At 40.4% G+C, this 25,198-nt stretch overlaps 1 protein-coding gene across 1 annotated transcript in view; it reads left to right on the top strand.

The window, feature by feature from the left end:
• LOC121873950 (ionotropic receptor 21a-like) overlaps positions 1-24,173 on the top strand; it is a 39,647-nt gene extending 15,474 nt beyond the window's left edge. The window contains exons 2-12 of the mRNA XM_042377829.1: positions 436-632; positions 777-956; positions 7,629-7,831; positions 15,678-15,806; positions 16,305-16,470; positions 16,680-16,918; positions 17,027-17,211; positions 17,919-18,155; positions 18,507-18,685; positions 23,512-23,674; positions 23,990-24,173. Coding sequence (XP_042233763.1) covers positions 439-632; positions 777-956; positions 7,629-7,831; positions 15,678-15,806; positions 16,305-16,470; positions 16,680-16,918; positions 17,027-17,211; positions 17,919-18,155; positions 18,507-18,685; positions 23,512-23,674; positions 23,990-24,124 — 2,010 coding nt within the window. The 5' untranslated portion in view covers positions 436-438 and the 3' untranslated portion in view covers positions 24,125-24,173. The remainder of the gene's footprint in view (positions 1-435; positions 633-776; positions 957-7,628; positions 7,832-15,677; positions 15,807-16,304; positions 16,471-16,679; positions 16,919-17,026; positions 17,212-17,918; positions 18,156-18,506; positions 18,686-23,511; positions 23,675-23,989) is intronic.
• The last annotated feature ends 1,025 nt before the right edge of the window (positions 24,174-25,198 follow it).

Raw genomic sequence — 25,198 nt, 5'->3', positions numbered from 1 at the left:
AGTAACTAGTCTAACGGCTGTTATTAATAAAACTAGCTAATTAGACTAAATCAACTTAATAAATTTGCCTTACATGTCATTTTACTACAACAATAGTCAAAATAATGAAGTTAGAATATAATATATAAATATACCTGGATTTATATGAACTCCAATGAGATCACCATAACCTGTTTACTGGAACTTTCTGTAATCCCGACTCAGCACCATGACTATAAATATATTCGATACCTGTATCAGAATGTAAAAAAAAATAACTTCTAAGTTTCTAGAGAATCTTAGTCATTTTGTAGAATTTTTGTTCTTACAGAATAATTTATATTTTCCACAAACGGATGAATCCAAATCACACATGCACAGCTCTATGTTTTCTGAGATTAGATAATGGTCGTCAGCATTAAATATATGCTGTGAGTTGCAACTCTCACTTTCCAGAGAATGATGGTGAAGACAGGATATCAGATGGCTGTGTTGGTTATAATGGTGATAAATGCTGCCACCGTAGTTAGTCAAAATCTGGAAGTGGATGTGGGCTTGATTGTGAATCAGGTAGTGGAACACCATCTCACCGGCTGTCACCTTGTGCTCATCACCACTACACAACACTCACGCTTATTCTCCAGAATAATCAGGTGACGTTTGTTATTATAAATTTACCTTGTACTTTGTAGGATTATGTATTGAGGGAATGAAGTCCGGGTGGTTTGTTAGCCAGGAGCAGTCGACCTAGGACCACCTCCTCCAGGGGCATAATAATGTAATCTTGTGTCTTTCAGACACATGAGTGTGGGTGTGGAGGCTGGCGTGGTAGTGGAGGCAGGATCGGTGTTCTCTGAAAACCAGTTGACCCAGGACCACCTTCTTCGTGGGCTATGGAGGGACACCAGAACCACCTGCCATGGACTCATCCTCGATCTTACCACCACCACCAGCAACAATACCAACTTTATTTTCAGGTAATGTGTTCTGATTTGAGTAAAATCTAATGCCGAGAGGTGTTGCTCTACATATATGGTAATATATTTGGACCACTCTAATTGGGGAAGAAATACTTGATTGTAAGCCATTCGTCGAAAAAAGAAGGTACCAGCATTTCTTGAGTTAGATGTATAGGATCAGTGATTTAATAATCTTAACAGTATTTCCACATAGGGTCAGAATGTAGATATTACAAAATAGGAATCGACTTTTCTAGATAATAAACATCCTGCTTTATAATCATTTCAGGTACAAATCTACTTCCATCGTCAATGTATCATCAATTGAAGGCAGTCTGATATGTGAACGTCCTTACATTTTGTTTTTAATATTGATTATGAATATTGTACTTTAATGAAAATATCACTAAGATATCGTGTTACCAGACATAAGGAAATCTTTCTAATCACTGTTGTGGCATAGCAGTTTTTTTTTTGAGGGGGGGGGGAGGAATTTGTTTGTGTGAGTGTGTGTGTATGTGCAGCCACACACATGGTGATGAAATGCGTCTTGAGTGGCAGCAGTATGTTAGTGTTAAAGTGCAAACACTTCTTGCCCCCTCCCTCTTTCAGCTGCCGCCGTTGGCTAGCCCTCGTGGCGAACAGGGAAGCAACTTGCTTAAGTCTCCCTGCCAGTACAAAGCCTCCTTACCATCAAGACTCCTGCTATGCCTCCTCGTGGCAACACACGGTAACTGGGTGCCTTGTGGGCCCAGGCTAGATCAGCAGGGAATCTCAGAGTAGCAGTGGACCCCAGAGGGACGGCGCATAGGCCCACTGGCATGTGGACACGTCCTGGCACCTACCAACCACCTCTGCCTTGCTGATTAACCTTGGCAGGTATAAGGCTACGGCATAAACCCCGAACGAAAAATCTACGATGGAGCCCCGCATCAGGCAGACATGCTTACAGAGCTAAAAAAAGACACCCAACGGCGGTGTAGGCGGAAGAGGTGACCACCGTGGTAACCAAACGACTACAACAGCGGACGAAGGCAATGCCTGATGGACAGGCTACTAAGGAGAAACCCAACAAACAGGGCTATCAGCAGTCCATTGCGACTCTCCTTCTCCCTAGTCGTTGCAACACTTGCACCACTGGATCAGGAAAAGGGAGAGCCAAGATGTGTGGTTGCAGACTGCGCTCCTGCCTCACCACATAAATCATCCAGTTCATCATACCTTTCATCATCATCAAAACCCTTATACTCCCAAAAGTCCTATGGCAGAGATGACTGCCGGGAGTCTCTAGTCACAACTCTGCACATGGGCGGCACAGATAAGGTGGTCGTTTATGCACTGGGATCTAGGCAGCAGTGCAATCTGGTCCTGTCTATGCGACTGAGCAGCCCTTTTAGGGAGCTACTCTGCTCACCCTACATGAGGAGGGGGCCAGAAAAGGTGCCCTAAACATAACCTGACTGGGCAACCGCACCCAGTATGGTCATCCTTATGCGGTCAAAAACACGACCAAATTCACAGATCCAAACAAAAACAAACCATACAACCTCTTATGGTCACTGCATGGAATGTCAGGACCCTTCTGGATACTGGCACAAACGGGCATCCTGAAAGAAGAACTGCCCTTGTGGCAAAAGAGCTGGCTAGGTATAACATCTACATAGCAGCCATCAGTGAGTCCCGGCTCCCAGATAAGGGCCAACTCACAGAACGGGGGTCTGGCTACACCTTCTTCTGGGAGGGTGAGCCTGCTGCTGAGAGAAACGGCATTTATGAAGTCGGCTTTGCCATCCGCCAATCCATCCTACACACGCTAATTGAAATGCCTATTGGGATGAATGAGCACCTCATGACGCTTCAAGTCCCACTGAATCAATCATGTCATGCCTTCTTCATCAGTGCATATGCCCCAACACTGGATGCAGACGATGATATCAAGGAGGCGTTTTACGCCGACCTCGACAGAGTGCTAACATCTATCCCAAGAGAAGACTAGGTTGTGCTTCCTTGGCGACTTCAATGTCAGAGTTGACAGAGATGATAACACTTGGCAGGAAACCATAGGGAGAAATGGACTCAGCAAGTGTAATCCCAACGGCTTACTCCTGGCATCTGGCATCTCATTGACTACATCATTGTCAAAGAAAGAGATCGCCGAGATGTCCTCGTCACCCTTGCCATGCATGGGTCAGACCACTGTGACACTGATCATCGACTTGTCAAATCCAAAGTCTCACCTCACGTCGCCCCAAAACGGCGAAGGCAGCGAGCCTCCAGAAGAGGTTTTAATATTAAGCATCTGGAGGATCCAGTGGTAGCACATGCTTTCAGAGGGCAGCTTGAACATGGACTTATAAGCAACCCAACAGCAAACAACGTGATTCCCAGTGCCGAATGGGATACTCTTAATACTGTTATGACAAAAACCTGCAGAGAGACCATCGGCCAGACCAAAAGAATACACCAAGACTGGTTTGATGAAAATGACCCGGCAATCAAGGTACTCATCGATGATAAACGTGCTGCTTTTACTGACTGGCAGAACAACCCTGAGTCTCAGACCAAAGCTGATACCTTCCGCAAGAGGAAAGCGGCAGCCGAGTGGGAACTTCGCAATTTAACGACCGACTGGCGTAAAAATAAATGACGAGATGCCCCAAATCTTGCATATTAGCACAAGATGCGCGAATTTTTCATTTCCACTAAAACATTTCATGGGCCAGTCACTCGTGGCCAGTCACTCCGCTCATTTGACGGTAACCTCATAATTAAAGACGATGAAGGCCTCCTTCAGTGCTGGAAAGAGCACTACCATTCATTGCTCAACAGAAACACTCGATGTGGATGTCCTGACTACACAGCAGGTCCCTCAGCATTCAGAGCTGACCCACCTCAGCTATCCTCCATCCCTGGATGTGGTAGCTACTGCCATCAAAAAGATGAAAAATAACAGCACCACAGGGCCTGATGGAATCCAAGCCGAGGTGTATAAAGCAGGAGGACCTCTGCTTACCAGCCGTCTCCACTCTCTACTGGAGAATATATGGGAAATGGAGGAAATCCCCCCAAGCTCTATAAGACGCCCCCATTTTCAATATGTATTTGAACAAAGGAGACCGATCAGACTGTGGCAACTATCATGGGATCTCGCTGCTCTCTGTATCTGGCAAGATTATCTCCTGAGTCCTCCTAAACAGACTTCTTCTTGAGGCAGAAAACTTCCTCCCAGAATCTCAACGTGGTTTTAGACCATTATGTGGCACCACTGATATGATCTTTGCTGCCCGCAAGATACAGGCAAAGTGCAGAGAACAGCATCGTGATCTGTAAATGGCTTTCATCGACCTAACCAAGGCCTTCGACTCGGTCAACAGGGAAGCCCTCTGGTGAACCGTCAGCCGTTTTGGCTGCCCACCAAAATTCATCGCAATTGTGAGGCAACTCCACGATGGCATGAACGGCAGTGTCTTGGACAACGACACCCAATCAGAGTTCTTCCCCATCCGAACAGGGATTAAACAAGGGTGTGTACTGGCACCAACTCTCTTTTGCATCTTCTTGGCTGCCTTCGTTACTCGTGCCAGTGCCAATTTAGCCAGCGGGGTGAACATGGAGCACCGGGTGAAAGGTCTTTTCACCATAAGACGACTCCAGGCAAGAACAAAAGTGTCGGGAGCTTCCATTACTCCTGAAATTTAGTATGCAGACGACCTCACCCTTTTTGCTCACACTGAACACGACCTACAAGAGATTCTGAACACCTACGCAGACGCGTAAGCACACTTCAGCCTTGAGGTGAATGTAAGTAAGACTCAGATTCTCTTTCAACCTGCCCCTGGTTCAGACACATCTCCACCAACCATCCAGCTTAACGGTACTACCCTTTCTAATGTTACCCACTTTCGGTATCTCAGCTCCCACCTGTCCACCACCACAGACATCGATGAAGAGATTCAGCATCGGATCAGATGTGCATCTCAAGCCTTTGACAGACTCCGAAATTGTGTCTTCAGCTGCAGGGAGCTGAAATTATCTTACAAAGCTGCATGTATACCGAGCAGTGGTCCTCCCTACCCTACTATATAGCAGTGAGACATGGGTCACATACTGCAGATACCTCAAGGCACTTGATAACTGTCACCAACGTAGTCTACGTTCCATTCTCCGAGTTCGCTGGGTAGACAAGAGAACAAATGCCATATTCTTGATGACACCAACTGTAGGAGCATCGAGGCTACTATTATCCATGAACAACTACGTTGGACTGGCCATGTTACCCGCATGGACGACAGTAGACTGCCAAAGCAGCTACTTTGCAGTCACCTAACGAATAGTAAACGTAACGCCGGCGGGCAATTGAAAATATATAAGGATAATCTTAAGACAAACCTGAAAAAGTGCCAAATCGACCTTCTCACCTGGGAGTCAATTACTCCAAATCGTAACGCTGGAGGAGCACAGCACAAGAAGGTGTTAATGCTTTCGAGTTAGCCCGACTGCAAACCGAGGCAGACAAGCGCCAATGCCGGAAAGAAACTGCCACCTCCCGTAGTAGATGGCGCCCTCCACATGTGCAACGAATGTGAACGACGCTGCAGGTCCCGTATCGGTCTCTTTAGTCACTTCAAAACTCACCAACGTAGGTGACACCCCTAATAACTCATATCATTGTATCATAGTTGGATAATCGTCATACTCGAATCCGAGTGACAGCAAAGTAGTAGTAGTAGTAGTAGTATATATCATTTATATCATGTGCCATGGAATAGCACTTATGCTAAGAATGTTGAAATGAGAAACAAATGTATTCATTCTGCAAGAGGCAAGACTCCTTTAGAGCAGCAAAGACGCAGATATGCTGCTGAAATTTTGAGCCAAATGAGCTTAAGCGAAATTTGAGGTTATGAACTACTGGGCCCATTGGGTCTTTGAGCTCTAGTGAAAATTAAACGTTCCACTCTCCCGACTCTGCAATTACCATCACTAAGAGGTGAGGAGACAATTTAACTATGTTATGTAACTAAAGTTACTGGAATAAAAATATAACAAGATGCTAATTCAGATGTAGCATTTTTTCTTTAATAAAAAAATAACTGACATTGACCTAGAACACACAAAAGAAAAATAGGCCTTGTGGCATTTTGGTGGCTACATTGTCCACAAGTTAGCTCAGTAACGGTTTCCTGGATCAAAAGTAAAAAAAAAAAAAAAAGGGACAACACCTGGATGATGTATCTAGTAGGAAACAACAACAAATGGTTAAACTTATTAATTATTTCTTAGAAAAATTACCAATAAAGAAAATCCATCCAAATGTTATTATAGGGAGTGGTTGCAAGGCTCGAAAAGGAGCCCTGAAGATGTTAGCTACAGATATGACCAAATTGTTTTTTCTTGTTAATGAAATTACATTTTATGTTCGTTACAGTACTTTTCCTATATCGTGCTGTGAATCGGGATATACAGTAAACTCACACTAGAGCAGTCACAAAATGTTGTTCGTGTTTGATATACTGTATAATTACGAGTAGTTATTTTTTTTTTACGTTTTTTTTTTCATTGCCTTTGAATATCCCGTGTACGGTATTACAATATACAAGACCTGCAGTTATTTTTCTTGCAATGTCTACTATAACATATTTAACTATAAGAACATAGAACATAAGAACATAAGAAAGTGGGATACTGCAGGAGGCCGACTGGCCCATACAGGGCAGATCCCTTTCACACCCATCCCAGCACTTCCATGTGCCTATCCAACTTCGTCTTGAAGCTCCCTAGCGTCCCCGATCCTACTATAGCACTCGGTAGCCTATTCCACATATCCACAACTCTATTTCCAAACCAGTGCTTGCCTATATCCTTTCTGAATCGGAATTTATCTAATTTAAAGCCATTTGTTCTAGTTATTTCGTTATTACTGAGCTTCAGAACATCTTCCATTTTACCCTTGTTAATCCCACTTACCCACTTGTACACCTCATCATATCTCCCCAACTCTACGCCTCTCTAATGAATGTAAGCCTAAGCTTTTCAGTCTTTCTTCATATGGAAGGTTTCTAATATTATGGATCATTTTTGTCATTCTTCTTTGTACTCTCTCCAAAGAATCTATGTCCATTCTATAATAAGGACACCAGAACTGAACCGCATAATCCATGTGTGGCCTCACTAATGCTAGGTAAAGTTTCAAGATAACGTCAGCAGTTCTGCTACTCACAGACCTAGATATGAACCCAAGAATCCTGTTTGCCTTGTTGCGAACGCTAATACATTGTGTCACATTTATTGGCATGTTAGGTGCGATAATGTCTACATAGTTGAATATTATTTTATGAAGTTTAGCTTAATGTAAAGTTTAAAGCAGTGTATCAAATAATTCTCATGACAAGCATCTACTGGCCAAGCTTGCTGCGCGCCTCAGTGTGCTCCACGTTACGTTAGTGTTGCTCCGCCCACTTGCCCGAGAGCGGATAATGTGTTTTATACACTTTGATTTATGTTATGTAGTTTTAGTTTTCAAGAGTGAGACTTTTTTTTTAACGCGAAAATAATATACACGCAGTTATTTACTCTTTCTTCTACAGTGAGCCAACACTTACCTGAATGCTCAGCACAGTAACCTTTCGTTTCCTGCACATTTAATGTAGATATTCTGTTTCATAGTTATAATCATGGTCTGTGAGGCAGGTTGACAGAAGCGTCTAGTTTATGGAAGTTTTCCGAGATGCGGGTGGTTTTAGTGGGTGGAAAGGCAGGGATGAAGGACGTCCTACTCCACCATGGCCTTCGCAACACCGTACACGTCCTCTACCTGGCCATCACCGACCTCACCCTCCACACCCCACCATGGCATACAAACTCACGTCTCAGGAAGGTCCTCCCACAGGAAGGTTAGTGTATGATAAGTTTAGTGAAACTTATGTGTTCTCAGGCACCTTGTCCCTAGCCATTTTATTTGAAAAAAAACATTATTTTCATATTCAAAGATGAAAGAAAGAAAAAAATCTAACATTTCTCTCGTTGCATGATGGTATTTTGGATACTGAATATATATATATCTTGATAAAATCACACGGGAAAATGGAAACAACGGAGTACCTTAGCTTTCGTCTTTATTCAAGACATCTTCAGAGGCAACTGGATTACATGGACAGAGAGAGGCTTAAATATACAGGGTGACCTTAAAAACAGGAGGTCAGGTCATAAGTATAATATCAAAACTGCATCTGAAAGCAGTGCCTTGTTCGTTCATGTTAGGAATAATAATCACCCCATTGCTTGGGAAAAAAGCTTAGAAGTATTCAAATCATCTTGTGTCACAGAAAGACTTCTGGTTGAAGCTAGTTTGATTAAGGAATTAAAATCAATAAACCTTAGTGATGGTCAGTTCAAAACTGATAATATGTTACATAAATTTATTTGTCAGTGGCCCAAGGTTAAAAATGCTTTGAAAACCTTTGATCTAGATGTAGGATAGTTATTTTGTGGGTCCTTTTTTCTGACCTGACCTGGTTAGTCACGTCACCACCCTTCTCTTAAGCTCCTCTACGTGTGTGTTGGTGTGTGGATTAGTGGATGTCATCATTATGACCTGACCTCCTGTTTTTAAGGTCACCCTGTATATTTAAGCCTCTCTCTGTCCATGTAATCCAGTTGCCTCTGAAGATGTCTTGAATAAAGACGAAAGCTAAGGTACTCCGTTGTTTCCATTTTCCCGTGTGATTTTATCAAGATTTATATATATTATTTACATGAAATATATATATATATATATATATATATATATATATATATATATATATATATATATATATATATATATATATATATATATATACATATATATATATATATATATATGTGTGTGTCAACATGAATTTGAGTAATGGTATGTACAAACTGGATAATTTTGTGATTAAGAAGATTTGTAACCAGGTGAGAAGGTTGGGTCATCTTAGCCTATGACCTGACCACGGACAGCTGCTGATTAGTAAGGGTCACTGCCTTATGACCAGATCATTGTGGACCCCCTACTGTCCCCTTAGGGACTTGATCTCACCCTCCTCTACTGTATATATATATATATATGCCTTGTCAAGTATTACTCCTTTGTCTGCACTCACCCCTGAAGATGTCAGGGACAGGGCTGACAAGGAAGGTATAAAAACTTTAATTGTTGGTGACTCACAGGTAAGGTTCTTGGACAGGGCTTTTTGTGGTAAAAATAAAAATAGGAAGAGGGTGTGTTTGCCAGGAGCTGGAGTGGGGGATATAATTGACAGGATGGACAATATTTTGTCTAGTAATGGGAACAAACCCATTATCTGCCTCAGTGCAGGAGGCAATGATATTGGCCGGTGTAGGAGTGAGGAGCTTCTTGATAAGTTCAAGGCAGCTATAGATCATATTAGGTATAAGGGAGGGATCCCTATCATATGCGGTGTCCTGCCTAGAAGGAGAGTTGGCAGTGAATGGTTGTCAAGGGCAGTTGGTGTCAACGACCGTCTTGACAGATATGGCAAGTCAATATCAGTCCCAGTCATTGACAGCTGGGACAACTTCTACGGCAAAAGGGACCTTTATGCTAGGGATGGGGAGCACCTGTCTCGTTATGGGGTGCACCTGTCTTGGGATGGAGTGGCAACCCTGGCAGGGTCTCTAGAGGGGGCAGTTCAAAAGATATCGAAGTCTTTAAACTACTAGGGGAACCTATGAGCACGGGGGTGGAGGAGACTGCAGTGGAAGTGGGTAAACAAAGTAAAAGGTTACAGGGAAATAGTGCTAGAAATGATGACAAAGCTAAATTAGACAGTGAGTTAAGACCTAAACACGGTTAAGGGAGGACTCAGAACACGACGAAACTAAATGTCTACTACGCGAACAGTAGAAGTATGAGAAACAAAACGGATGATATTAGGGCCTTGGTATGTACCGAAAAAATCGATATAATAGCATTCACTGAAACATGGATCAACCTAGACTCACGTGAGTTACCTGTCGAATAACAAATTGCAGGTTACAAATTTTTCCATACCGACAGGCAGACCAGGAATGGAGGCGTAGTAGCAATCTATGTCAGGGATAACCTGAAGTGTGAAATATACAAGAAAATAAAAACTGAGCAGAATACAGAAACAATTTGGATAGAATTAAGCGACGGTAGGGAAAAAATAATCACAGAAGTAGTATATAGACCTCCCAATCTTGATAGAGTTAATGAGCGACTTATCTGGGATGAAATGCACAGGGCTTCCATACACAACAAAGTCTGTGTAGTAGGCGACTTTAACATTGGTCAAATAGATTGAACTGACCTTACGGGTAACTCAGAATCAGAGGATTTTCTCCAAACGATCCAGGACTGTTTCCTAAGTCAACATGTAACCGAACCCACCTGGGGTAATAATATACTCGATTTAATTCTGTCGAACAAAGAAAACCTCATTGGCAATGTCGAGGTAGGGAACGAACTTGCAAACAGCTATCACAAAGAAATTAGATTTCAGTTAGATTTTCAGGGCAGACGAAAGGAAAATTCCACTAAAGTCCCAGATTTCAGAAGGACAAACTTTGATAGTTTGAAGAGGCAGTTGAGGGAAGCGGTATCACGCCTGGGGGTGACTCACACCGACCTCACCCCGCCCACGAACCTGACGGTTGACACCGACCTGATAACATGATCTGAGTATGCCGAGTTCCATGACAATTTAAATAATGAGTTACTTAATGCACAAAGGCAGAACATACTATACCAAAAACTCAGATCAGACAACAATGGCCCTAATTGGATAAATAATTATTTAAAGAACATTATTGGCCAAAGTAAGGCTATAGGTAGAAGGATAAATCGTGGCGAAATTTACCTCCGGGATTATTATAAGGTATTGGCGAGTAGGGTTAAAGCCGAGATAAGGAAAACCAAGAGGAATAATGACGTAAGGATAACAGGGGAGGCGAAGACAAACCCCAAAGGATTCTACCAAATGTATCAAACTAAAACACGAGAAAAGATTGGACCAATACGGTCAGACTTTAAAAAGCTTGTTTTCCGGCATCTTCGTGGTGTAGATGAATACAGTATAACCTTTTTTCTATATTTTCAATTTCTTTCCGTTCTTTTTTTTTCGCCCCCCAGGCTCCATTGTGGGTCGTTTGACCTGTGCCCGGGTGGGCTAATTCCCATAAAAAAAAAAAAGATACCGGCGAGCTAACTGATAACAACGGAGACATGAGCAATAATCTGAATAAATATTTTTCAACAGTTTTCACCACCGAAAATTTAAACATGATACCCGAGGCACAGTCTTTATTGAGAGAGAGTGACGAAAACAAATTAAGATAGATAGTAGTGACTAGTAAAGATGTTAGTAAGCAAATAGACAAACTAAAGCCTAATTATTAGGTGACTTATTTGGCCCGACTAAGTCACCTGGTCCTGATGAGATATATGCCAGAGTATTAAAGGAATGTAAGGAAGAGCCTAGTATGCCCTTAGCAAAGTTGTTTAACATGTCCCTAAAAACAGGTGTAGTACCAGAATCCTGGAGGATAGCAAATGTAATACCGATTTTCAAGAAGGGGATAGAGCACTATCCTCTAACTATCGCCCAATCAGTCTAACACCAATAGTAGGCAAATTACTGGAAGCAATCATTTCAAACTCTATTCGAAATCACCTGGAGAAGCACCGATTGATCAATGATTCCCAGCATGGCTTCACAAGCGGGCGTTCATGTGTAACTAATTTATTAACATTCTTTTCATCAGTTTTCGAATCGGTGGACGAAGGGCAAGATTATGATGTGGTATATCTCGACTTTAGCAAAGCCTTCGACAGAGTCCCCCACGAAAGACTAATTAGAAAGGCATGGCATCAAAGGTAATATCCTTAAATGGATTAGGGCGTGGTAACAGGACAGGAAACAGCGAGTGAGCATTAACGGCACTAAATCCCATTGGAGTAACGTCACTAGTGGAGTTCCCCAAGGCTCAGTACATGGACCATTATTATTTATTATATACATAAATGACATAGATATCGGCATAGACTGCAACATAAGTAAATTTGCTGATGACTCTAAAATAGGACCTGTTATTAAATCTGACGAGGACTCCACAAAACTACAGGAAGATCTAAACAAATTTTTTCTAATGATTTGAAAAATGGCAGATGAAATTCAAAGTTCTCAAATGTAAAGTACTCAGTATAGGAGATGTAAACAGGGAAACCAGTTACCAGATAAACAACGATGCTATTGAGAAATCCGACTGCGAGAGAGATTTAGGAGTAATGAAAAGTAGGAACCTTAAGCCAAGTAAACAATGTGCATTTGCTCAAAACAAGGCTAATAAAGTACTTGGGTTCATACAAAGGAGTGTTAGTTATAAGACTAGCGAGGTCATCCTAAAACTATACCTTGCGCTTGTGTGACCTCACTTGGATTACGTAGTTCAATTCTGGTCACCGTATTACAGAATGGATATAGAATCTTTGGAAAGAATTCAGAGGAGAATGACAAGACTAATCCCGGGCATTAGGAACCTTGAGTACAGAGACAGGTTAAAGCAGGGGTGGGCAATTATTTTTGATGGAGGGCCTTGTCACTGTTGTACCAGCCGTTCACTGCCTCTCATAAGTCTTGGCTAGCTCCAAACATGTTGGTTCCTCTGTCAGACCTAACACGCTTGAGAGGTCCCCTGCGGCAGGTGAATCTTGTCAGGGCAATTAGGAACGAGTCGGTGTCTAGTGAGGTGAGGACTTCTAGGTGTATGGCTCTGGTGGTCATGTAGGTGAATAAGCATCCCCATCTCTTCGCCCGGGCTCGTCCTTGTTTAACCAAAAATGGGCTGAAGCAATCAATTCCAGTGTAGGTGAACGGCTGGCCTCCTGGGCGCACTCGATCTTCTGGCAGGTCGGATTGGCATTGGTGGGTAGGCCTCCAGTTGCTTCTTCGGCAAGTCACACACGTCTGTAATGTGCGGTCGCGTAATTTGAGGCACTTAGGTATCGTATACATCTCACGTATTATGGCAAGAGTGTGTTCTCGTCCTGAGTGTCCAGCCCTAGTTGAGTGTACCTCTCTCCCGATGAGCCCCGTGATCCTGTTGTCCCTTGGCAATACTAGTAGTATGGGATTCTCCTGGTCTGGGTGGAAAGCGACGTGTTTCAGTCGGCCACCTACTCTGATCAGACCGTCCGTGTCTAGATGAGGTTCCAGCTGCCTTATGTCGCTACCTCTCACGGGTTGTCCCTGTTGTAAAATTCCTAGTTCTCGAGGGAAACCCTTCTTTTGCATCAATCTTAAGACGGCTAATTTCGCCTCTTCCAATTTGCTGATCTGGAGACAATTTTCTCGGTGATGTTGGTTATTTTGCTTCCCAAGCCGCCATTCTATAAACCGTCTAATCCACGCTATGCTCTTCAGAAGTCGATGCCTCGATGAGTACCTGGCCCATAGCTAATCGAGGGTACCCTCCCCCTGGTCAACGTTCGCCGTCAGCACCGTGGTTTCCTTGGGTCTCCGTCTCTGAGGTCTGGAATCCTCAATGGACTCTTTGGTCAACTGTCTTCTTTCAACAAGAGGAAAGCAGGTCCCCGAATCCACCTGCCCTCCTCATTGAGCTCTACTCTATGTAATCCACGACTAGCGTCGTCGGCCGGGTTCAGTGCGGACGTCACGTGGCGCCATTGTTCTACCTTGGAGTCCTCGTGTATCGTTTAAAGTCTGAAGTTGCTCCATATGATCTTTCATATTCTGCATCATTGCTGTCAATTGGGTGAGCGTCTGCTGATAAACCCCTGATTACCCTATTTAACCTGCCTGTTGGTTTCATCCTTCTCTCGGGTGAAAGGGTTTCTCTACTTCGCCCTGGCTGTACGAGTTACTGGTTAGCATTTCTGTCATTCAGGTATTCTACACTGGTTAGGCTTGTCTCCTCTGCCTTGTTTCCTTCCATGACTGGTGACACAGTGAACTCGATTTGGCTCTTTCGGTGGACAGCTATAGAGACGTTTGGTTAAGCGGGAACGCTCTTCAACTGACACGTCTGCTTGTTTATAAAGATGTCATATAACTGAGGTCATACCAGCGATGCCATGTAACTGAAGTCATACAAGCGACGTCATACAATCTGAAGTCATGTAAGCGATGTCCTACAACTGAAGTAATATAAGCAATGTCATACAATCACGACCACAGTGATGTCACACACGAGTGACACTGGACCACGTTTCTACACACGTGTTATACACGTATTCAACTGGTTTAACTATTGGTATACAGTACATATATGCATATATATACACACATACACATATACATATATATACTTATAACTTGAATGTTGTACTCACACTTAACCCACAAATCCTTTTCATTTATGTATTTCTTCATGGTTCCTTATTATCATTGAGTAATTCACCTTATTTGTTTGACTTAAATCTAAAATGTAACACCAATGTCTTATATAATTACCGTGAAAAATATACTAAGACTTATATACGTTCACTTAAGATGAAGACAAAGTAAAAGTTAACGAATCTTATCAAAATTATGTATCTGTTAAGCGAACCTTTGGTGATTGTCTTCTGAAGTTAATTTTGCGATATGGTTGATATTTGATATACTGTGGTGTCACTGGTATAGGAAGATCAGCTGCTAGTTATAATCACTGGCGTGCGTGTCTGAGCGAACACGCTAACTACCCGTTCACCCAGACCAAAACATTTCGACACTGTCCGGGTGTTCTGAAACCTTTGCTCACTGGTGCGCGGCTTCCCTGTTCGAAAGGAACGCTCACAGCCCCGTACGCGCAGACAGAAGCTCTACGACACTGTCCGGGTATTTAAGACACTTCACTCGCTATCACTGTTCCTCATGCTGAAGACGCACCCACCCACTGTGGGTGGGTGGGTGATCGACGACCTACGCTTTCCCACGCTGGACTCCGGTGTTGGTCCTTCAACAGTCCTCCCGTATACATTTTGACTGTTAACGCTCATAGGAGCGTTATTGGTTTGTTGCTGGAGAAATAAACCCTTAACGTTGACGCGTACCATATAATTCGGTCAAAACCTGTTAAAGAACAATTCACATATAACAAATGCTGTTATCTCAGGACACATAGAATGAATAATACAATCAATATACAGTACATAGCCTGTTAAGATCTTAAATATAACTCACATGTTATAACTGTTGATACATCAGGAGACAATTTGTATAATATGATCAAATTACAGTACATATATATACTTATTAAAGTTATTTAGAGTTTCTTAGAAGATTTTAATACTTCAAGATCACACTCACGTTTTAGGGTTTAGTGGTCTGACCAACGTGTTGTCTTTCCTGTAGAAATCGATAGACTACCGTCGAGAGCAATCGCAGCCCGGAGGCGAGGACCATCTGTTTCGTATTGAAACACCTCAGCAAATTCGTCAGCAAATTCGTCAACACTATATCTCTGTTCTCACCCTCTCTCTCTTTCTCTCGCCTAGTTTATCTTACTGTGGTGGTAACATATATATATATATATATATATATATATATATATATATATATATATATATATATATATATATATATATATATATATATATATATATATATATATATATATATATATATATATATATATATATATATATATATATATATATATATATATATATATATATATATATATATATATATATATACTGTATATTTATTTATTTTTCGATCTCTGTGCCAGGAATAGTAAGTGAGCGTGTGTGGGTGTACAGGCGGTGTCTGTACTGCAACAACGGGGAGATGGACGTCCAACTTATCCTGCAGAAGAATCTCACCTCACTTATTCAACAACCTGCCCACCTCTTTCCTGGTGAGAATGATGTGAAATTAAATGTATCCCCTTGCATACGTCTGTGCTATATTTCGATAACTAGAATTGCTCTTGCTTTGTGGGATCCCATATACAGTCCTTAGGTGACGATATGAGAGATAACAGCGAGGTAAACGATGATGCAATGATGCAACAGACTTTTCTCTGCGTACAACAAATTATTTATAATTTTCTGCATTTGGAAAGTACGTAAGACTTTACAAGTTATAATCTATAAAAAATAATATTCGATGGGTTTACACAAACGCGAGATTTAAGAGAACAGTAAGTCGGAGGATGAAGATTATGTGTATATATGACTGTTAAGTATTAGAGTGTAAGTGTTAATTACTTTGGATGATGGTTTAATTCTATAGCAACATAAAACTAACAGAGAAGCAAGCAAAAAACTCATACCTATTCTCGGCAGAATAGTTCAAAACTTGATATATTTTGCCCAGTAGAGCTCAAAAACTTAAGATATTATCCTCTTGCCAGAACAGTTCCATAATCTGATGGGTTACAAGTATCGGGTAGTGGCGTTAAGATATTTCCCGTATATGGACTACGAGAGAGACAGAGACGAACCAGGCACCACTGTCACGCCGAAGGATTCCTTGGACGTCAGGATATTAACTACTCTCGCCTCAGTCCTAAATTTCACGTAATATATCCCATTTATTTTTCCTTTATAAGAATTTCCCATAAAATTTTTAAGGCATTACTGAAATACTGATGTTCATAGGTACAGTATATTCCACACAGATATATAAGCATATAAGAGGTGTGACTATAAGACATTCGGAGACAAGTCTGGCGAATGCGATGGGTGATTACACTAGATAATATTGTAGAAATATAATCCATCACCAGATACCAGATACACGAACGGAGTGATTTTAAATGGGGTGTACCGACAAACGGTAAATTTAACGGGATGATTGGTGAGCTCCAGCGTGAAGAATCTGACTTCTGTATGATCGCGGCGCCAACCCCTGAACGCCTGCAAGTTATCGACTACACGAAGGGATATACTCCAGACGTAATGATCACACTCTCTTTGAAGCCTACCTTATTGCCAGAGAACCTTTCTCTTATAAGACCCTTTGAAGGTAGGTTTTAAGATGACGGTTTATACATTTTGTAGTCTAGATATCTTATAAATCTGGTACTGACAAGTTATAAATACCAAGACAGGAAATTTGACACCTTTCCTGCAGGAGAACTGTGGGTAGCACTGCTGTTGAGCGTGGTGGCGTTTGGTGTTCTTATGTGGGTGCTACAGAAAGTGTGGTTATGGGCGGCGGGAGGGCGGAGTGTCAAGTTCAACACCGCCTTCCTGTACGGTTGGGGAGCACTCCTGGAAAAGCCTCCTCCGGTTCCCTCCGTCACCGTCTCTGGTCAAGTAAATATTACTCTAACGTCAATTTTAATCTTTTTTATTCCTTCAAGATAATATTATCCAGTGTATTACTTATCCATCTTTGAAATTATATGTGATAACTATGTCCGGTAAATAGTTTTCTTCAGCCAATTTTAACTTTGCACAGTCCCACACATAGTGTCCAAATATGACAACTTTGTCTTCAACATAGCCTACTCCTTTTTTAACACTGTGGGATAATGGTCAACATGCTCGCCTAACAAGCGATTGGACCCCGTTTCGATTCCCTGGCAGGGTGAAACTATGGGCAGGTTTCTTTAAGCCATTTTCCTCTGTCCACCCAGCAATAATTGGGAACTTGGATGTTAATCGATTTGCGGATCGTGTTCCGGGGTAATAGCTAGCCAATGCAGTTGGCGAGTTGTCCGGTTTTCTAGGGCTATTCCTTGACACTGGGTCATGCAACTCGTTAACTCAAGGTGTAGCTGTGTTGGCGACATCTTCTTCCCCTTAAATAAATTCACATCTAGGTGGCCCTTGGGCCGGCCATCCTCGTTGCACGAGGGGCAATCATTATTTTACTAACTTTTCGCTGATGCCAACAGAACATCATATAATATCTTCCCCACCAGTGATGTCTTAATGTCCTTCTGATAATTCCAATTACAGTTTTTGGTCGAGCGTCTTGACCAATACCTGACTATGTGTTCTTGTGTATGTCTGTACAGGTGCTGGTGGGGTGGTGGCTGGTGTTTTGTCTGATCATCACTACAGGATACCGCTCGTCTTTAATTGCTCACTTGACAGTTCAGGGGAAATCAGCGACACTTGAGGGTTTTATGGACTTAGTGCAACGCGACAATTGGAAGTGGGGCAGCGAGGCTTGGTTCATGACAGGAGTACCTTTAGAGTATTTCTCAAAACATACCGACCCAGTGGTCCAGAAGATATATAAAGAAATGGAGGTCAGTTCCCAAAAGCGTTTCCTATTATTTTATGCATGAAAGTGTTCTAATGGAAACCCCATGTGCGTCTCTTATGAAATATGCAAGAAGATTGCACAGTGCAATTTGGTCCCTAAAAAGGCAGCAAAAATATTGATAAGCCAGGTGGAGTTCCGTTATAGACATCCATACACACACACAAGTGTGTATATATATATATATATATATATATATATATATATATATATATATATATATATATATATATATATATATATATATATATATATATATATATATATATATATATATACAGTGTGTGTGTGTGTGTGTGTGTGTGTGTTAGTACTAATAACAAGTCTTGTGTCCAAGCTGCCTCTCGTGAAAGAAGCATTCGAGAAGGTGCTCGCGGGTGGTTACTCCTTCATCAGCTTCAAGAACTACGTCAGTGTCATCATTGCCTCCAGCTACAGCGATAGCTTCGGCAGCACACCTTTCTACATCGGCAAAGAAGAAATACCCATCTTCGTGGTCTCTGGATGGGGATTCAGGTAAATAGATTGTCTTAAGTCTTCATAATGAATAAGAAAAAATGCCTAATAACGATACGTTTCCTTTTTTCTTAACTTCTGACTGGCCACAAACGATCTAGTAGATAATCATAAAACACTAACATAAATAGTTTCAGAAAAATAAACATTATATTTTAGGTACGTATAATTTGTCTGTCATGGAATGATAAACGATATCTGAAATGAAAAAGTACTGAGTACTTTACATTTGTCCACATTGAATTTTATCTGCCATTTTTCAGACCATTCGAAAAATTTGTTTAGATATTCCTGTAGTTTTGCGGATTCTTCGTCAGATTAAATTACACGTCCTATTTTAGTGTCATCAGCAAATTTACTTATGTTGCGGTCTATGCCAATATCTATGTCGTTTATGTATATAATAAATAATAATGGTCCAAGTACTGAGCCTTGGGGAACTCCACTAGTGACGTTGCTCCAATTGGATTTAGTGCCGTTAATGCTCACTCCCTGTTTCCTGTCCTGTAACCACGCCCTAATCCATTTTAGAATATTACATTTAATGTCATGTGCTTCTACCTTTCTTATTGGTCTTTCGTTGGGGACTCTGTCGAAGGCTTTGTTATAGTCGAGATATACCACATCATAATTGTGCCCCTCTTCCACCGATTCGAAAACTGATGAAAAGAATGTTAATAAATTAATTAGACATGAACGCCTTCTTGTGAAGCCATGCCGGGAATCAGTGATCAATTTGTGTTTCTCCAGGTGGTTTCGAATAGAGTTTGAAATGATTGCTTCCAGTAATTTACCTACAATTGATGTTAGACTGATTGGACAGTAGTTAGAGGATAGTGATCTATCCCCCTTCTTGAAAATTGGTATTACATTCGCTATCCTCCAGAATTCTGGCACTACACTTGTTTTTAAGGACATGTTAAACAACTTTGCTAAAGGCATACTAAGCGCTTCCTTACATTCCTCTAATACTCTGGCAAATATCTCATCGGGACCAGGTGACTTATTAGGCTTTACTTTGTCTATTTGCTTACTAACATCGTTACTAGTCACTACTATCTCGCTTAATTTGTTTTCTTCACTATCTCTGAATAGAGTCGGTGCCTCGGGCATCATGTTTAAATTTTAAGTGGTGAAAACCGTTGAAAAATATTTATTCAGACTATTGCTCATTTCTCCGTCGTTATCAGTTAGCTCGCCGGTATCTAATTGTATTGGTGCAATCCTTTCTTGTGTTTAGTTTGATACATATGATAGAATCCCTTGGGGTTTGTCTTCGCCTCCCTTGCTATCCTCAGCTCATTATTCCTCTTTACTTTCCTTATGTCGTTCTTAACCCTACCGGCCAATACCTTTAAGCACACCAGCTGTCCGTAGTCAGGTCATAGGGTAAGATGAACCAACCTTCTCACCTGGTTGCAAATCTTCTTATTCACAAAATTATCCAGTTTGTACACACCATTACTCAAATTCATGTTGACAGATTCGGTATGTTTAATGAGACTGGATTCTATGTTATTCCTACTATCAATTGAATTACAAGGTAATATTGAGGAGGCATTATCCCAGTCAATGCAATGCTTGTTATCCCTCAAATGAACAAACAGAGCATTGGATTCCTGGCCTGTCCTAACACTGTATTTATGTTGTTTAAGTCTAGTTACAAGATCTTTACCTGACTGGCCTAAGTAAAAAATATTACATTCCTTGCAAGGAAGCTTATAAATGCAGCCGCCTGTATTATTGTGGGAGTTCTGAAGATGTGAATATATATATATATATATATATATATATATATATATATATATATATATATATATATATATATATATATATATATATATATATATATATATATATGTAACTGGTCGGAATTACTGGACCTTTAATTCTCACTTAACTTGTGGTTTAATAAATATTGTTAGATGATAATTGCAGTGGAAGCGCCCCTTGGAGAGAAATCCCGAACCAGCACAAGAACACTTAAATTTACTAAGAAAATGAATTCTCCGTGACCCGCAGAAGGATAGCATCTGTGATTGGGGTGAATGAGACACTCTGTAAAATTTAGACACTTCTATTCCCTCCATCACTACAGACACAATCAAATAATGGTACACCAACATATGCGCACCTCTTAACCTGAACTTAAAACACTACTCTGGGGAATAAAAGTTATACATGATATTGAAATTATTAGAAACTCGGACAATGCCTCATTAGACAACAATAAATTCAAAGTATTAAGAAATGTTGCCTGTGCACATGAAACAGCCCTTCAGGGCTTTCAACAAATTAATATCAATCACTGAGGAAATGGTATGAAAAAATAAGAAATTATTAATTCCACCATGCATAGGCATAAAGGGCACTCAATAGAATTATGTTACACTAACAGATGCAGGCCTTAAGGATTTTCAACAAAATTATATCAAGCACTGAGAAAATGGTGTAAAAAAAGTAAGAACATATGAACTCCACCCTGAATAGGCTTTAAGGGCACTCAACAAAATTATATCAAGCGCTGAGAAAATGGTGTAAAAAAAATAAGAACTTATGAACTCCACCCTGAATAGGCCTTCAGGGCACACAACAAAATTATATTACCCCCACAGATGCACACCTCCTAACCTAACTTAAACACTACTCTGGGGAACAAAGGTTATACCTGAGATTGAAATTGTAAAGAAATATGAAATGCATTAAAGGAACTAAATCACAGTATCACTTGCAACATAAGGGAGAAAACTCATCTGAAAAACAGTTCCCTCATTCTCTGGTTTCAATTAGTGACAGACATTAAAAAACAATACTATCAAAATTATTTAAGAAATATTAACTACACACAGCAAGACAACATCAGTAACTGAAAAAATAGTATTAACTACACACAAAAATATTATCACTATTATTAAGAAGTTACTGAGTCCACCAATACCAGTGAACCATGCTTCCTAACCTAACACATAGATTCCACCTGCACTCCCTAGTTTTTTAAGGCACAACCAACAGGCACCCGTAGTTTAAGGCCCAAACCAGCCTTTCTCAACCTTGGAAATGTACCTCTAAGTTCCACTGGACTCTTGGTCCCAGTGTGTGACCTTGTATCACTCAGCTGGCTTCACTTTACCCCCAGTACATTCATGAAACGGAAGGGAGTGAGCCAATCAGACCTTGTGCAGTTGAGAGAAGCCTTAGCTTCCCGTTAGTAAAAGGTTTTCACTAAGCTGCTTGAAGATATGTGGTATTGTGAGCCGAGGTAGAGGAGAGCTGATGACCCCAAACGATCGTCACGTCGTTAGTTGGGCACCCAGACGGCTAGGTTCACTCCAACTCTCACCATACTCAACAGGTGGCTCAAACCCAGGTCAGTGGACGGTCATACAGCTCTCTTCACCACTCGTGTCTCATACCGCCAGTGGACGTTATCATACCGCGTGGGGTCTACAGAACCCTGAAAAACTCGGGCTGTTAGCTATTGTCTCACATCACCTTTTGTTCCTACCGCCCTATCTAGCTTTGTCTCAGATTGAATAAAACTTACTTGTTAATACTGATGTTAAATAAACGAAGGAACCAGATCATGCGATCCGTCTCTCCTGGGTACAGCACAGAGGTGGTCCTTGACCTCTTTCACAACTCTCCAGCCACGCTTGCTCACTGGTTCACACTTTTCAGGAGTGACTTATTTACCAGACGATTAACAGCTTAATTAGGACGAACGCAACATTTTCAGACTGGGAAACGATCTATGATTACTTTTAATTTAATATTTGATATTTAATTTCATAATTCGCCTCCATATTAATTCGGTAAGTTACATTTAATATCGTATAGGCCTAGTTCCACAACCTCTCGATACTAGCGGGAGCGCGGTCTTCCCTCAGACGACCTTGAACTTAGTATCGCCAATGGCGCTGCGTTTGAAATTACACTGAAATTTCTGAATATTACATATATATATATATATATATATATATATATATATATATATATATATATATATATATATATATATATATATATATATATATATATATATATATATGTGATAACACAAGGAAAGGAATAAAACACAGAGAGACTTCGTGTTTTCTTCTTTCCTTGTGAATATATACTAATCACTTGCACCTACAGTGATTTACTTGCATATATATATATATATATATATATATATATATATATATATATATATATATATATATATATATATATATATATATATATAAGTAAACCGTTTAATATATATATATATATATATATATATATATATAAACAGTTTATTGAAAAGTTCTGAGCCCGAGGCTGAAAATATACATTGACATAAATGACTTATTAACATACATTGGTGGTTCAACAAAAGCCTTCATTAGAGAAAGTCGAAAAGAGCATACAGTGAACATACATATTAATGTTTACACATAGATCATGTGAGCTGAGGTGTTGAACAGTAGACACGTACTCTAGTAACTCCCTCACAGATGGGCGGTATGAGGGCATCACGTGGAGTACTCGTTCCCTCACAGCTGGTGTTATGGGGGCTTGACGTGGTGTAGTAATTCTACAGATGGTGTTATGAGGGGCCTGATGATGTAGTAGTTCCCTCACAGATGGTGTTATGAGGGGCCTGATGTGGTATGTAATTCCCTCACAGATGGTGTTATGAGGGAATCACGTGGTGTAGTAATTCCCTCACAGATGGTGTTATGTGGAACCTCACATGATGCTGTAGCAACTCATTCACTACGTGGTGTCGTAGCATCATGTGTGTGTGTGTGTGTGTGTGTGTGTGAGTGAGCAAAGACAATCCTATACTTATTCTTCAGGAAAGGTGCACCATTCCACCCTCGTTTTACTCAACTAATATACCGACTGGAAGACGCTGGTATTATAAACTACTGGAATAAGGAAGTGATGGCCCGACGCGTGAGGGAGAACAAGGCGGCTGCAGCTCTGGATTCTCAAGCTTCCCTGACGAACAGTATACAGGTGATTTGACTATGCTAAACAAAATCGACTTTTAAGACATAGAAATCACGATTCTGGGCCTAGGGAATATAATAAAATTGTACTATAAGTCCAATATTACATATGAAAGGACTATAACAACAAAAGCAGTAAAATTTAAATATTTTTAATCTGTTAATCATCAACCACACTTTATTCAGTGTAGCGTAGTGGATGCTTTAAAATAACAGCAATTGAAGGAATTAATGTCTGTTTGTGAGTTGTATTGAGATTAGTATAATGACGCATGACGCACTAGATGTCACACTCACATGCATGAACCCACGTTTACTCCAGACAGACAACAAGGAGGTTGTACTTGGGCTGAACCACCTGCAGGGCGCCTTCTACTTGCTGTTTCTGGGCTCCAGTGTAGCTCTCCTTTCTCTTCTGGGGGAAAACTTCGTACTCTTCCGCTACTCGAATCAGTAATACTCATCCTGTCATCAACCGTTGATAGGTTTCTCCAGAATCAAAAGTAGCAAACAAAAAATATAATAATAAGTAGATATTAGTTTAGAATTCAGTAATTATAATAGAGCAACTCCAAGTAATTGGTATTATTGTATCTACTGCAATTATATATATATATATATATATATATATATATATATATATATATATATATATATATATATATATATATATATATATATATATATATTGTGTGTGTGTGTTCTTTTTTGCGGAATCGGTTATTTAGCAAAATGATTGAGCATGATATTAATTTTGCAAAATAATTTATTTATTTATTATTATAGTTATAGCTTTTACACACACACACACACACACACACACACACACACACACATATCTAAATCTATAATTCTCATAAGAAATTATATAATCTATAGAAAAATGTACGTGTGCAAAATGGTTTGGAAGTATATCTGTATATGAGTGACCGCTTATAGTTCTCTATTGAATGTTTAAGGAGCTGTATAAACTGTATCATATTTGGTTCTTAAAGAAACAATTAATACCATTTACATGATCCGTCTATCGAAATTCTGTGTCATCATTGCATCACCCATGCGGCTTCTACGCGTCCTTCTTGTGTGCTGGGTGAGTTGGGGATATTTACCACTCTTCATCCCAACGAAACGTTACTGAACTCACAAAGGCAGAATATACCATACAGAAAACTCAGAGAAAAAACAGGAGATTAAAACGTGGTGAAGTTTACCTCCAAGATTATTATAAAGTATTGTCCAGTCGGGTTAAGACCCAGATAAGTAAAGCAAAAGAATAATAAACTGGAGGCAGCAAGGGAGGCGAAGTCAAACCTCCAGGAATTCTTCGAAATAAACAAAACTAAAACACGAGACGAGATTGGACCAATACAGTCAGATACCAGCGTGATAACGGATAACAACAGAGAAAATGAGCTATAATCTGAACATATATTTTTCAACAGTTTTCACCACCGAAAATTTAAATGTGATATCCCAGGCACCGTTTATATACAAAGATAGTGAAGAAAATGGATTACGCAAGATAGTAGTG

The sequence above is a fragment of the Homarus americanus genome, unplaced genomic scaffold (assembly GCF_018991925.1).
Source record: "Homarus americanus isolate GMGI-L3 unplaced genomic scaffold, GMGI_Hamer_2.0 scaffold25827, whole genome shotgun sequence".
NCBI lineage: Eukaryota > Metazoa > Arthropoda > Malacostraca > Decapoda > Nephropidae > Homarus > Homarus americanus.
This window is presented reverse-complemented; position numbering and strand designations above follow the sequence as displayed.